The following is a 16,210-nucleotide window of genomic DNA, read 5'->3' on the forward strand; positions in this document are numbered from 1 at the left end:
ATTCCTGCAATGATAAAATAAAGAATAAGATAACTCCAAAAGCAGACTGGGTCATATTGTAGCATTTAGTCTGTCATTTAATTTGGAATTCACGTACTTTCCCAGCCTTTCTTCCAACTTCCTTGAAAACTTCAGCACACCTTGGTAACTGCAGCTCCAGGCATGTCTTGTGATGTGCTGCCTGTTTGGTTGTGCAATCCTTTTGTGAGAGCTGAGAGCTGACTGGGCCGTTTTGGGTGCATCAGCACTGGGAGTGCTTCAGAGATGTGGCACTCCATCAAGGACTGCTGGCAGCTGGGAAGCGTAAAAATGGAGAATGCAGCTGTAGGTACAGGCAGAATTTTACACAGGGTAGAAAAGTAATTGTTACTGTCCAAATTATATTTGTGTGTCTATAATACCAACTTATTCTATGCTATAAATCATTCATATTTTGACAAAAAAGCCGTATTCTACATGTTTTAATTATCCTCTTGATGCTAATATTTCACATGCATAGATCACAGACATTTTCGGGTTAATAACAATGCACTTGTCACTTGTGCCATATTGTTCCACCCTCTTGAAGTTTCTTTTGTATGCAGTGTGTGGTACTCCACATGGAAATGGTAAAATCCCTTCTCTCTTTTTAATGCAAAGTTTGTATTTTTACACTGAAGTATTTCAGAATATCCTCAGCCTGCGTCCTTTCCTGGTGAAATCAGCTGGTGTCCCCAACATTTTCATAAATGAGTAAATTTCTGTTCATGCATACACCAGTTTAGCTTACAGTAATAAATTAGTATCATAAAGTCAGCTATTTATAATGCAGTAGTATCTGGAAGTCAGTCAGTAGTTGGTATCTGCTAAATTTATTATACTATAGCTCTTTTCTGGGAGCAGGAGCACTCCTACTCCCTTGCTCTGCCTGTAAACAATGTGCTGAGAGTTAGGAGAGCTTCATATGAAGTCAAACTCAATCTCTTCATGGGTTGGTATAGACACTCAGTTTTTCTCAGTCCACCTACTGTATTTTATTAGGATATTCTCATCAGAAATTAAAAGTGTTTTCCCAGAGATAAAGTAGGAGGTTTGATAGCCCAGCAGCTGCCCTTTTAAATGTAGCTGCCACTGACTCACTGACAGGAAGTATGAGGAGCTAATAAACACCGCCAGGAACCATTTGCAGGTTTTCTGTGAATCCGTGTGTAAATACAACTTGTGTTGGGCCGTATTAGTCCATCAATTGCAGTGAAGCCAAAGGAGGAAGAGCAGGTAGACCAGGTTGGAGGATGAATTGCTGTCATCAAAAGGAGCTGTTCTGGGCTCACTCCAGGGCTGCAGAGAGGGACAGGATGAATTTCTTCCCAAACACAAGCACTGAAAAAAGAACTTGTTTACAAAGCCACAGCCAGTATTTCTAGGGCTTGTAGTGCTTTTAGTCCCTGAGCATGTTCTCCAAGAGGGCCATCTTCCTTAGTACTGTCTGGTTGCCTCTGCAGAATCAGTGGTCTGTCAGTTTGCCTTGCAACTTAGACAAGCTTTCCAGTAAAATAAGAAGAAATTGTTTATTCAGTATTAGGCACAGTCGTATTGTCAATAATTTAAAGAAATATTGCAGATAAAACTCCAAAAGACCTCCTGATAATTCCAGGGACTTTTTTTCCCCAAAATGTTGTGCTGGTTTTCATGGGGCAATCCTGTTACCCTACTCCAAGCCCAATTGTAACTCTTCAGGAAGCTGTAATCATTGAGGTTGTTGGCTGAACATTTTTGCAGATGCAATTTTTCAGGAGGTTGCATATCTGTTTCTGAAAACTAGTTTTCAGACCCTTACTGTATTCCACTACCTTTCTTCCGTTCTTTTTCCTACTTAGACAAACTCATGGAAAAGTATTGAGATCTAGAAATCCATCATGCGCTCTTGAAAGTTTCACCCACATCTGATTTGGTAAACTTGTGATCTTCATGGTGTTCTGAACTTTTCATAGAAACCATATAAAACATCCATGCACATAGTGCTTAAAAATTCCCAACATTGTACAGGGCACTGGTCCTGTTGTCTGTCTAAGGGCACGCTGTCCCTCCTGCAGTTTTGCTTCCACTGAAGTCCTGCTGAGTCTTTTCCTGCTCCTTGTGGATTATTGGCTCGTAGCAAGAGGCAGCAGACTCCCCGTGCCTGCCCACAGACCAGCACTGCACACTCACAGCTTCAGCAGCTTTCTGACTCAGCAAGAGCTCGTGCTCTGCTCTGTCACCGAGTAGCAAATTGAGTCCTCTGCAGTGTGGGAACTGAAAATTTACTGCTTTACAGTTTCCTTTGAACTACTTTGGTGTTGAAAAATACATCTTGCTTCACCAGCTTGCTTAAGTACTTGTATTTTTGTAGCTTTGGTCTGCTCTCAACACATGTTGGGTTCTAGCTACTCTGTGATTTCAACAGTTAGGCTAAAGGACAGTTAAAACCTAAAAAAAATCCTGTAAAAATAATTACAGTTTGGTCTACAATCTATGGCTTTCACTCCTGCTACCACAGTTAAGCAAAGCTTGGGCCATATGTGTCTGTGTCAGGTAAATGAAGAAACAGTGAGTTTGCTGAAGTGGGTTTTTTTTGTCGGGTGAATGGGAAAATCAATGCTGCTGTTGTCTGAGAAAAATACAGGAGTACCTGTAACTCATTGTGCTCCCCAGTCCAGATTATTTTTCCAATTCAGTCAGGCAGTTCATGGCACAACAGAAGGACTATTGAAGTTTCCATACTGACTCCATTCAAGAGAAAACATTCACCACCCTCACTGGAGGAGAAGGCCCTGTATGAAAATTGTCAGTAATGAAAGCTCTTTGACCAAACACATTGCATACTAATGAGAAAATTGAGACGTGAAAAGAGTCATCTCTGAAATGTCAGAGAATCGATAAGTAAATGAAGCTATCTCTGAGCCCAAATGGTCTAAATAAGGTTTACATGTGAAAGATGACAAATACTGGTTTTATGCCAAAAGTTTTGGCATTTTTTATCTTGGAGAAAACATTTTTCTGTTGCTGTTATTCTCCGCCTGCTGTCCAAAGTACACATCACCATTCTTTGGGTCTTTGGCTCTAGGGACAGGTTTTGAACTTGCAGAAGCTGCAAAATGAGGATGTGTTCTGTATATAATACTGGGCTAAATCTCCTGTCATTTACACTGATACAGGATTACTGTTAAAATGATAAAGCCAATGTATGGAGACACAAATCTCAGAATTTGCACTGTGCAAGTTTTATTGCTCCAAGTACACAGGATATTTTCTAGAGCACTAGGAAAAGTGCATGAGGAAATAAATGGGCACAGGTCCAGTCTATCAGAACTGAGGCTGGACACTTTAAATGTCTGCAATGCCATTCATTATGGGTTGGCTTCTGTTAGGTGCAGGGAGCAATCCATTAAATGATTGCAAGGAGCAGTGAGGATTTTTAAAAGACAGGCTGCAGTGTGCTCGGCTAAAAGCTGTGCTGGCTGTAGGAGTTTTCACTTACACCTCATTCGACCCACACAGATTGCTTCGAAATCTCAGCAAGAAGGTTGCTACCCCCATTCCATTATCAGCTGGCATGATTAAAGCCCTGGCATATTACTGCAACTGAAACCGACTGGAAAACTAGGAATTTCAGTATATCTTTAGCAACAGAAACCATACCAGTTTTGAGCTAAGATAGAGATTTCCTCTGCATAGATTTTTCAGAATATTTTGCAACTGTTTGTTTAAGTCTTTGAATTTGTTTGATATCAACCTTGTTTCCCTGGAGAAGCAGACTTTATATGTGTATGTAGAAATAGTGAGGAGTTCTCTGAGTTAGATGAAAGGTGCTTCAAGCCATGACCAGCTCTAGACTTGTACCTCGGTATGTCATCAAATGAAGTGCAGTCATCACAAATGAGGCACAGGGATGTGAAGGCCCCAGACTGAAGCCGGGCCCTCTGTGACTGCTCTGTCCCCAGTGTGGACCTGCCCCCTCTCAGCCCCTGCTGGGGCAAACAGCACAGGCTGTGCTCAGCTGCTGGTGGTCAAAGAGTCTCTGCTGGGTTTCTGGGCTTTGGGGTGCAGGTGTGGTGATGACATGTCACAGCTCTCGGCTGATGATATCAAACCTGCCTCCGCTCACCCTCTGCCACTCCTTCATATGCCTTTTTTACCTTTCACAGTTCATTTTAAGAGGTCCAATACTTTGGCTTCTTGTCCTTGTTTCTAATCTCTTCACTGCAAGATCCTTTCAATTATAAACAATATGGACAGTGTAACAGTGTAAAGTATCATTAAGCAATGTTACTGCTTTGCTAACTGCAAGCAGGAATACGAATGTTAATCTCGACTGCAGAGAAAGATGCAGCAGATTAACTTCTACAGGTTTTAAAAGTGCTTGGTAAAGAGAGAATTACAACCACAGTCCTTATTTTTAACCTGGTTTCAGCTTAGTCCAGTTTAAGACAGTTTCTGATGGTGTTAAGGAAAGACCAATTGAGCTGCGTGCTGCAACCCGTAATTCCCAAGTATTTTACATTGTTGCCTCAAAAGAAATAAAATCTTGCTAGCTGATAAGTTAAAGACAGCTATACTCATTGTGTCCTCATACAGAGCATAGTCAGAAGAACCAGGAAAACTTACTTTCCATGCCCCAGGGAGGGATGGGGGAGTCTGCTTTGCCCTGCGTCGGCACTGCTGCCGTCTGGGAAAGCCTCCTCCACTGCCCAGGCATCTGTGCACTGCAGGGCTGGCATGAACTTCCCATTGAAGCATCTTCCTTCTGGCACAGCTTGGCACAATAATGTCATACTTCCTGATGAAAAGTCAGACAACTTACACAGGATTTCTGAATGTCAGTCCTGTAATATTTCTTCTGATCAAAATAGTCTGCCGATTAGGTTTCATGTGGCCAGAATTTGAAAGAAGGACAGGGAGCAGTAAACGTGCTGTGCTAGCAAAAGCAATCTCAAACCAGAATTCTTTTATAGGAGCAAAAGTTATTATTGAAATATTTCACGGCTGTTTGCAATACACGTGCACTGAGAAATGAGATAATATTGTCGTAGGAATGTTGTGCATATATTCTGCTCTGGGATGCAGATTTTTTTTTTCTTTTTAGCCTAAAACCAATTTAATATAAATATTTAATATTTGGCTTATTCGTATTCATTTACATACCTACCATGAACCAGAGTAATACATAAATGATAACTGTGAGGTTTGTTGGATTGAATGTAGTCTTGATCCCAGAATTTCAGACTCAGTAGAAAGATTTCTCTGCCTTATATAGGCACTGAGGCATTGGGTTATATCCTTTCAGCTAAAAGGAAAGCCTCTATAGATGTTATTCTCACATACACATTTTCCAGAGTAGCATTATATTATGTCACAATTGTTAAATTCCTGCTGGGTTTTGGTTTTGGTGGGGGTTTTTAAAGGTAAAAATAAGTAGATAGCTCAAATTATTTTGAAGTTCAAACTGTTATTCCTGTATAGCATCATTACATGGGCAAGTCACTGCAGGTCTTGTCCATGTAATACTTGTGAAAAAAGCCCAGTCATTTACCTGTGAAATCTTTACAGTGATGCTAAGTTTCAGACTACTTCGGAAATTTTTCGTTTTCTCTGAATAAATTGCAGTTTTGAGTGGGTTCATTGGGGCATGAGAGATTGTTGTTTATTCTCTCTCTATGCCATCATCTGCAAATTGCTCAATTGCATAAATCAATGTTACATTAATGCTAAGGTTTTCTCTTAAGCAGGAGCAATGCACAACAACAAAAAAGATAACAGTAGAAGGCTTCCGTTTGTGGTTGTAGTGCTGTTGAGATCCTGCTGGATTACCAGGTTAGATTTGTTGTAGCAAGGAGATTCTATTTACAGCCTTTTAAGATTTACTGACTTTTTAAGATGAGGTTAGGCTAAGAAATCAGTGTTCTTGAAGTAAAATACACCCTGATACACCGAGGATTAAAACTGGGTGGCTGATAGTGTTAACCTCTGTAGCCACAAGACCCAGGGCTCTGATGGGCGTTGCCACCCAGAGGGCAATGGCATTGGGTCTGCTCATGAGCGAGCTCCTAAACCCCAGCAGCTCTCACTCTGTACCTGAACCACCCAGGTGCTGCAGAGCAGGAGCACACAGTGCTCTCATTTCAATCCCCACTCGCAGAGGCTTCTGAGATGGGGAGTGTGTGTGATGGTGGGTCCATGGACAGTGCCAGGAGCCTGCCTGCTGTCTGTTAAGCTGAACCTGTTGGACTTGTTGAAGTCTGACAGGAAATGTGACACGGGTTGTCCTGCTCCTCAGCACTGGAGAAGGGTGGGGCACGCTGGCAGAGTGAGCAGCACCAGCAGGAGCCTCGCTTGAGGATCTGACATGGTGACCACAGCAGCTCTTCCCCAGGGGCAGCCTGGGCTCACTAACAGCTACAGGCTTGTATGACTGCTGTGGTGCCCCGGACCAAATTGGTCATCTTCAGCTGTTCCTTACTTAGAGAAGCATGGAGAGAATGGAGTCTTGGGTTCAGCAACTCTAGATCCTTTACTTCTGGCACATGCGCAGCAGGGTGTTGTTAAGGAAGCTGTTCAGCGTGTGGGCAGGACAAATCTCTTTGCAAGAAACTACACTCGATATCTTTTTGCAGCTGAGGGATATTCTGCTGATTAGATATTTTTTCAGTAGTAGCCAACAAACAAACTTTGCAGCTGGCAAAACCAACAGTTTATTCAGCTGGGCATGGATTTATTTTTTCTCTCTTCTGTGTAAAACTTCAAAAAATAAATTAGTGCTGGCATTCAGGCCAGTCCAAAATTTACATGGCATTTCAGTTCTTCTCAGTCAACTTTGATTGCTTATATAAGACTGAAGTACCGTATGTTTGGTGTGGGACTGATTGGTAGGAGGATATGAATTTATATTTAATTATCAAAGAACTCTGCCATCCCAGACTGATATAACCAATGACATCTTTCCTCCTTTTGTGGCTATTCGTGTTTTCTACCACTTGAGTTTTTTCCATGTTAGCAAAATGAAAAAGAATCAAAAGTCTCTTGATCTAAATCTTTTATTTGAACTGGACTGAAAAGGTATTGAGTTGCTTATATGACAATCAGTACCTGACGGATGTAACAATTCTTTCTAATGCCCTTTATGCAATGTTTCTTAATGTAAAAAATAGCAAAACAAAGGAAAGAAAATCTGGGGCTTTGGTTTACCTCCTTGTCTTCTTAAAGAAGGTGAAGAATTGAATTCTCACATGTGAACTGAGACAACATCCTGCAGCTAGAGAATGTAAAGAGAATTTAAAGAAATCCTTAAAAAAAGTCTTACATAGTATTATCAATTCCTATACAAAATAATTTAATATTTTAAATACTTTTTAAATAATTTATCTGTATTTAAAACTAAGTTTTTAAAATTTTGTTTGGAACCTTTTTGACATTAACACTTAAATAATTTTCTTTAAAATATTAAAAAGTCTTTTTAAATATTCAATACATTTCAATATAAAACCAGAAAAATTAATATACATTGTTCACACATAGTATTGTACATGACACCTGAGCTCTAGAGCGAGCTTTTGAATTTGTCAGGCAAGTCATAGCTTGGTTGTGGGGAACCACTTCTTATTCTCTATCTGGACTCTTTAAGATTATAACAGATCTTTACCATCAATGTGTAGACTTTAATATTATATACACATACTGCATACAGTATTTAATTTCCATCTCTATGCCCAGAATTGTAAATAAATATTTTTTTTCACAGCATTTAGATCAAAATATTGTTTAGCACATACACAAATATATTTAAGACGCACACAAGTTGACAAGAACCATACCGATTTTGCTCAGCTCAGGTACAGGAAAATTTAACTTACAGGTGCCAAATAATATAATGGAGGAGTCATTCTTATATTTTAAATGCATAATAAACAAATTACCAAATGTTTACAGGTTGTGTCAACAGTAGGAAAATGAGGGTTCCCTTGTCCCCTTGGTGCATTTTCACTGACCCTGCCAACGATCAAGGCAGTGTGGGCAGAATGCTGGTGTCTCACCGCCCCTTCGGCAGCACCCCGAGTTCTCTGACACTTTTACCAACTCACTGGGACAGGCTCTGGCAGGACTTCACACAAGGCCAAACTCTCCAGTTTTTAAGGGTAGGCATGTCTGTCACCGAAAGTGAAGTTTACAGTCAAATTGTAACTTGCTTTCTCCATCCTCCTGTATTTAGAAAGATTATTTCCACAGATACTGTAAACGGATTTGGGTGGAAAGAGAGGGACTCTCATGCTTCCTATGCCACATGCATCATGTACTATGAGTGCAATAGTTGTGTCACATTGTGCAAGGCATTCCTCAGAAGTCTTCATTTTTCTTTGAAAAGCTATTCTCCAAGAGGACCCCAAAACTTAACAGAGACTAAATGGAACACTCTACATAGCTATTTAGGGATACTTGCAGCAGGAAAAAATACCAATGCAAATCAACATTCTCACCAGGAAGCCTAGCCTAGAAAGATTACCCAGAAGAGGAGTACATGCCACATGATATGTGCAGTTATTCACAAATGAACAAAACTCACCTTTCAGAGTTTGCACTCACAGTTTCCCGTTCATATGCAATCTATAAACTAGAAACTAGAAACTATTTGCAGAAATTGTTACATGACTTATTCTTGATCGTTGTTCCTGAAAACATAATTTCTTCACAAGTAAATCTGACGCATGGTTTCAGGATGGACTTACAAGAAGGTTTTGAATGTTTCGCTTGTGTCTTTAAAGTGTGAGATTCAGAATGCACCTTCAGGAAAACAGAATTCACAAACTTGAGAAATACCCTGCCTGCCTTTCACTCCTCCTACCCTGTCTCAGGAAAAAAGGTGCTTGTAACAACCTGTTCAATCAGGTGAAGAGTGGTACCTGGGGTGACTCTGGGCTTGCTTTCCATGAAATTTGATTCTCCTGCCTTCAAGGGAGCAGACTTGGAGAAGGAAATTATTACCTAGGGAGAATAAGCATTACAGCCACTTTATTTTAATTGATCTTAGAGAGAAACTGAGGCTTTGAGTTTATTTCACAGTAAAAACATGGTAAAACAGCAGGCTTGTGTCTCTGAAGACCTCAGCCAAAAAATTTGGATTCTGTAGGATAAAGGAAGCAACCAATGCTAAACTAATCCTCTCCGACATCTTTTACCACTCATAGCACTGGTTTGGAATACAGGTGTGCCGGTGAGTGAGGGACTAATTCTCAGCTCTTTTGTACACACAAAGTTTCAGGTCCTGGTATTCTCAACTCGGCCCTTTTCATTAAGACATCAAAGTGACATCAAAATGAAGCATATATTGACAAGAGAATTTCGGAACTAAAAGTAACATAAAATGAACTACTAGTCTTACCTTTGCAAAAGTCTGTCTAGACTTAGGAAAATTTGTCCTTAAGTTTTTACCTTTCCTCGGATGTACTTGCAGTGTGTATATATAATTATATGTTTATACAGTTAATAATTTATATCAGAAGCAAGAAGCTTTATTATTCATTACTACTCATCTGATGATAGACTGAGCAGAAAAGGTGCAGTTTTCTTGTAAAGACAATGTTAGGGTGACTCAACAGAAGGAGTTCTATAAAAGGCTAAGCATACAACAGATCAAACATTTAATTTTTAAATAAAAACCTTGATCTCACAATTTAATGGCTTTTTTTTGCTTTAGATTCTTCATTTATGCTTAGGCCTGTACAAGACATTGAGTTACTTCTTCCACATTGGAAACCACTTAGCAGTAAAGAGACAAGCGTGGAGGTTGTTGGTTTTTTTTTTGAGTGATGATGAAGGCATCTTAAATCAATCATTTTTCTTTTTGATAGTTAAAATGGTTATTAGTTGAAAGAATGCCTTTCTGAGAAGGAAGGAGTAGTAAACACTGCAGCAATTACTGTGAAGCCAGTTTTAGAACTCAAGCCAGATTTCTAGGTCAAATCCAGAAAGATATGGAAGGACAAGTTCTGTGGTGTGTCCTCTGAGCTTTCAGGTTTCTGGTGTCTCAGATAAATTCAAAATCCTGAAAGTCATATATGTTGTGTACAAAGTGCATGGGGGAAGTTACAGGGTGTGAGTGAGGAGCGGAAAAGCTACATAAGACATTTCTCCCTTTTCTCTGTTTGAGCAGCCATTTGGATTTAATCCTCCCCTATGCGTGTTTACGATCACTCATTCAAACAGATAAGATGGATGTGCAATCCTCTATAACAAAGTCTGGAAGAGGTGCCATTTCTGGCATTGCCCACCTCTTCTTTTGGAACAGCCAGTTTGAGCATATGTAAGAGGTGGTGGTGCAATACCCTGTCATTCTGAAGGGACTTGCAGCCACTTGGCATTTTCCATAAAAGAGTTCTCAGAGGAGCTACATAGACGCAGCCCAGAGAGAAACTCTTGGCTTCCCTTCTGAAATGGTGCCATTCCTCCAAAAGGAACTCAGGACCAGAGAGCGGGGGGGAGGGGGCAAAAGAAAGCGGACAATGAGAAGCATTATACTCATTAAAAACAAGCAGTCAAAAGACCCCACATTCTTATTTGCTACATACCAATCAGAGAAGCAGGTTTTAGTTAGGAGTTAAGCAAAATCTTTAGAGACAGCCTCTACGAAGTTTGGTGCTGACATTAAAATACCAATTGTACAAATGATTGTGAAGACTGAAAAGGCCATCAAGCAGAGGCGATCCACTACAGAAGCTGCAAATTTCCATTCATTGCAAATGGCTTCCTCTTCATCCTGGTCTCTGAATCGGTTTGCAATGTACCTGACCTCTTCCAAAATCTTAGCCAAATCTGGGTCACCTTCAGAGGGGTGGCCACTGTGCAGCAGGTTTTCTTCATCTGTTGGTGAGCAGGTCATCCTCCCGCAGATCACGCCTGAATCAGTGGTGGGTGTGCAGTGAACCCCTTCCAGCCCCCTGAACCCAATGTACAGCATATTCCCATTACTGGATTGCTGTCCGCTCACAGTGTTCATCTCCACACTGGACAGGCTACAGCGACGCTGTTTATGTTGACAGGCAGGACGCACTTTATCTTCCCCCGGTCTTTTCATCCTCAGAAACCAAGCACACCAGTTCAGAAGGATGATTCTTGTCTGAAAGAAATTTTGTGAGAATAAGCATCTCTTCACACAGCGCTGTCTCTGGTGCTGCTGCTATTCAGGCAGCTGGGGTGACTGGTCCATGGTCTCTGCTTAGCCTGCACCGTATTCTAGAAAATGGTGCTGGAGTTTTCCAGCTGATTAATTAATCAAACACTGTGATTCTTTTCTTGTTCTAGCAGTGATTGATTGCCTCAGGCTGGCTATCAGGATTGGGACTCCCCCCTCCTCTGATGGGAGTGTCCACAGTGTTAATTCTTCCTGACACTTGAACAGTGACATGGCAGCTTTTTCCAACTTCACTAGAAACCGTGGGTTAGACAAAACCAAACCAAACTCTTACTGAAGAAGGGTTACTTTTTAATAGTCTTAATTACACTGCTTTGGATGGTAGTCACTAAAGTTACAGTTCTTTTTCTCTTATTTGTGCTCTAGTATTAAATTCATATCCATTACTGTTTGGGTGGGGCTGCTGAAACAGATTTTGGACTGGGCTGGACCAACGAGCTTTAAAATGTTTTGGCTTTGTTCTCATACCGTGTTCACAACAGTTGGTTGCAGATTTTGGAAAATAGATCTGGATATAACATAAAGAAAATATAGAAAAAATACTTTGATTTATAAAAGAATACTTTGCAGATTTAATCTGTGTATCATTTTACTGTTTTCCACATTGCCTTAAGCTAGCCTCACAGAAAGTGCAGGAGAGCCAGAGACTGTTCCACTTCAAATGAAAGCTTCTGTAATTTATTTAAATCAGATTTTAAGAGCTCATTCCAGCACTTCTTTTTCAGAGTTCTAATGAAATATTATTGTATCATATAATATGCAAACCTATAATTAATATTAGATTTGGTCCGTTTATTCTGACTGTGGATTGCTACTCAGAGTAGATGTTATATCCATGCAAATATCCCAGCCAGAGCCAGATCTTGCCCTACTACTTTTTTTATGCCATCAAGCTTCACCAAGATGGATAATATTCTGTTAATAGAAGGCATGATCCAAAATCCCCCAGTGTCCAAATCATGTCTGTTGGACTTCAGCTTCTCAACACTACAGCTCACTCCTCAACCTCAAGTACTCTGTTTTCTGAGGATCTTTGGCTCAGTACTAAACATTGTCCCCTTTAGGTCATCAAACACACGTCTAAAGAGATCTGCCTTTTATTCTCCTCACTGAAATTTACTTTAAAGTCATCACCCCAGAACAAGCCAGGGAATATCTCATTATCTCTTTTCCTCAGGGTACTGCGGTATGCACATTCTTTCCAGCTAGTAAGGATAATAATAACTCATTGTTCTAGAGAGAAAAGGAAGAAAGGTCTTTCCATCTTCAGAAAGACCTGATGCTGCCATGAACAGGGTGAAGTCAAAGGTGGGGACGTTTAGCTGATGACAGCAGTGTGTAGTAATCTAATACCAGCACAGTGTTCTCTGTAAAACCCACCCCTCACAGAGGGATGCTATTAAAGAAGTTTTATGTGCTTAGAAAAAGTACTTTAATTTTTTGGACTTTACAGATGCTCTTGAACAGAGATACAAAGATCAGGATTTTCAGAGCAAATTCTACTTTAACAGCCATCTTTAAGAGATGCATTTTAGGCTGTGGATGTTTCTGTTTGGGCAGCAGCTAAATATGTAGCAGCTGTACAACTGTACCTCAAGAGAAGTGCATTTAAGTTCATTTCATGCATTTACCATCTCCATCAGCACCTTACTCTATTCTTCTACCTGGTTCACTTCTAACACCTGGAGCTTGTTTGAAAATCACCTTCATTTATATATTTAGGTTTTAACAAAATCCTGAGATGCATGTAGCTGTTTTGAAGGATATGAGAAGTTAGTAGAGGCATATCCATTCTCTCTTGCACACAAACATTTTCTAAGAAACCAACCGCATGAAACATATCTGGACACGTCATTTCCAGTGAAACTGCTTTTCTAAACAAAATGTCTGGGAAGGATTTATGTTTTTAGCAGTAGGAGGTAATCGTGGGGCACTAGCTACTCTATCTCATCCCTGAGCTGGACATTTATGCAAAGAACAGTGAAGGAAAATCAAACCCTTACCCATTTAGGCATTTTTCCTCCGTCTGGATCATGATGGTGGTATTGTAGAACAATAACAGTGACAACAACAGAAAGACCAACAATAATCATAGTGCTGGCAAAATACTGAGCTGCAAAATAAAGAAATAAATACAGGAACACACTTTGGCTGATACAGCTTTAATAAGGGATGTTCATACATGCATCCATAGCATTTAGTTCTGTTTCCAGTGTAGTGCTGCTTTAGGTACTTTTGAAAGATTTCTCAACAGCAGAAAGTTCAGACGTTATTTTGAGGGGATAGCCAGCATTTAGCTGTTGGTTTTGTGGAACCGAGCCTTTTCTAAGAAACTTTGACACAGGCTGCCTTCTGATTTTCTTTCAGCATTATTATATAAACTGACTAGTACTTGTTTTGAAAAGTTTCTCTTTGTTTGAACTATTACAGTGGGAAGATTTAATTACGTTTAGCTCATGTTTTCTGATTTCCTAATCGGAATTAGGAATAGAGAACACAATCTGGCAAATTGTGTCAAAACTGCAACAAATTCTTCCATGGAAAATTGATTCTCATATGCTTTCCCTAAATACACATACATTCTCTATTTCATTCAGAGCAGAGAGCACCCATCAGAGCCTCTCATCAACTGGCAATATTTTTCTAATTCAATTGCAGTCATCCATTGTTCAGCTGGTGATTTGCCTTAATGCTGGCCTTTCTGCAAAATCATTGCACCTTGTTTGCCAAAAAAATCCAAGTGACTAAAAGCTTACCAATTAAGGGTACAGAGTCAGAGGTTGCTGGCATAATTTCAGCCACAAGCAGCATGAAGACAGTGAGAGACAATAAAACTGTTATACCTGAAAGATAAAGTATGAAATCATATCAGTAGCTTGTAATTACAACAGGCAGAGAAACAAAATGAATCTGAAGGAGTGCTGTCTGCAAGATGCAATCCCACTGTAGCCCTGCTCCAGCACGGTACTGGTGCTCCTCTCCTTCCTTGAACTGCCTCAAGTCCGGGGGAGCAGTGCTTCAAACCGGTAACAATGCCGGCACAGACATGGATATTTTTACACCCTTGTAATGGTTCAACTTTCATCATCATTTGCTAATTAGCTGAGACAAATCAAAGCAATTCTTGCACTGTATTAGCTTTAGAAACATGGTGTGAATCTGAGCATTTGAGCATGTGACACTTGCTTAATTGTCATGGAAGCTACAGGTGGTGTAATACATAACTTTCCTCAAAAGCAAATTTGCTGCCTTGGGCAGACTTTGGTATCCTTTGATATTAGTTTTGGGTTCTGCAGGGGATTATGTCCATGCAGTCTTGACTGCTGATTTTTGGAGTTTGTCTTCTGTTGCTCACTGATGTGTTCCCATCTTTCTGGAAAAAGACTTGACTCTTTTCTCAGAACTAGAAAGTCAGGTGGGAAAGGATTAAGGAAAAAAGAAAATTCATCTTAAAATATAGCGAAGGACAACTTATTTCAGGAGGCTATTACCTCTCAATTAAACCGTATTCTGGAGAAATATCGCTTTCTCTACCTTTAAACTGCAGTGTTTACTTAGTAGAAGTCAGTTAATTTGAATTTTATATGGGATAAAAGGTTTCTTTACATAGTTAAACTCCATCTTAAAGATCAAGTAGTCAAAACCAGATTTGTTTCACAAACCATTGCTTAAGTTAAAAGTCACTATAAAAAGTAAAATAGGAGAAATTACAATTAATCTTTTGGAGAAGGCACCATAGGCTCTTAATACAACTCAATATTAAAAGGAATTATTAAGAAGAATTCAGTATTAAAGTGTTCAAATGTGGTTTTGTAAACTTAAGCTTTACCTAATGAATGTGAGACTCAGCAAATAAATGTCAAAAAATGAAAGCCTGCTTCTTAAGGAAGGTACTCAGGAATTGTTTATGCCTCTGCTGGTTCAGCATCAAACACTAAAAATAGCTCGTGAGCCAGAACAGGACACACAAACTATTCCTCTTGCCTAAGACTGTTTAAAAAGAAACTTTAAAAGGACAACTTCTTTTGGTTTAGTAATATTTACAATATCCTGTTAATACTTTACCTAGTGAGATCTTTTCCCCTGAGTCTGCTGGAAGCAGGAAAACCAACAAGGCAAGTGCTGATATGAGGACACAGGGAATGAGGAGATTGAGTCCGTAATAAAGAGTCCTACGTCTCATAGTAACTGTGAAGGTTACGTCTGGGTAGGGTTCTTTACAACATTCATAAAAGCTCTCAGTTCTCTTCCCAGGAACTCCTGTGTAGGAGAAAAGAGGAGGAAAACTAGAAATGAATGAGAATAAACTGTATATTATATACTGTTTTTTTTTAAAGGATTAATGTAGTTTTCCAAGTCTTACTACAGGTAGAACTACTCAAGCTTTAGTCCCACTTTTTCTCAGATGATAAAGGAAAACCAGATAAAAGGTACTTACAGAACTCAAGCAGCAAATCTGTCTCTTTTTTTTTCTTTTTTTTTATGTTGATTTGCATCTGAGATCTGTTGTCAAGAGCTTCAAATGCCACTGGCTAGGTCATTTATAATTTAATTTCCATCTTCATTTCCCAATTGTTACTCCATCCATTTCAGCAGTGGAGACAAGGCTGCAAGTTCACAGTGTGAATAAGGAATTGAGAGCTTACCTACTAAATCCCATTCTCCATTTGAAATATAGCCAGATATATCTGCTTCTTGCATTTGTAAGTCCAGGGACCAGCCTCCATAAGTCCAGGATCCAAACTTCAGATTACATTTCTGAACATCAAATGGAAACCAGCGCACATCTATGTAGCATGAGCTCTTAAATATGCCTAGGTGAGATTTTAAACAAGAACGCTTCATTTCAATGCTTGCTCCACACAACTTCATGTACATTTTGTAACCAGAACTTGTTCTACATTGGGATTTGTGTTTTTCTGTTATAAAGCATATTTCATCTCAGTCCTGTCTTGACACATAAAGAGCAAAAGTCAGTCACAGAGAAGGGAAAGAACCGTACCATTAATGTAT

At 39.7% G+C, this 16,210-nt stretch overlaps 1 protein-coding gene and 1 long non-coding RNA gene across 2 annotated transcripts in view; one reads left to right on the forward strand and one right to left on the reverse strand.

Moving 5' to 3' along the window:
- The window catches only part of LOC136296690 (uncharacterized), a 106,657-nt gene that overhangs the window by 53,367 nt on the left and 37,080 nt on the right, over nucleotides 1-16,210 (forward strand). The window lies entirely within an intron of this gene.
- Nucleotides 7,022-16,210, reverse strand: part of CHRFAM7A (CHRNA7 (exons 5-10) and FAM7A (exons A-E) fusion) — a 37,244-nt gene continuing 28,055 nt past the window's right edge. Inside the window, exons 6-10 of the mRNA XM_066196004.1 lie at nucleotides 15,844-16,011; nucleotides 15,263-15,457; nucleotides 13,954-14,040; nucleotides 13,201-13,310; nucleotides 7,022-11,122 (exon numbers count right to left, since the gene is read on the reverse strand). Of these exons, the coding sequence (XP_066052101.1) occupies nucleotides 10,604-11,122; nucleotides 13,201-13,310; nucleotides 13,954-14,040; nucleotides 15,263-15,457; nucleotides 15,844-16,011 (1,079 nt within the window). The 3' untranslated portion in view covers nucleotides 7,022-10,603. The remainder of the gene's footprint in view (nucleotides 11,123-13,200; nucleotides 13,311-13,953; nucleotides 14,041-15,262; nucleotides 15,458-15,843; nucleotides 16,012-16,210) is intronic.

The sequence above is a fragment of the Chamaea fasciata genome, unplaced genomic scaffold (genome assembly GCF_029207755.1).
Source record: "Chamaea fasciata isolate MVZ Bird 193981 ecotype frontalis unplaced genomic scaffold, bChaFas1.0.hap1 SCAF_14, whole genome shotgun sequence".
NCBI lineage: Eukaryota > Metazoa > Chordata > Aves > Passeriformes > Sylviidae > Chamaea > Chamaea fasciata.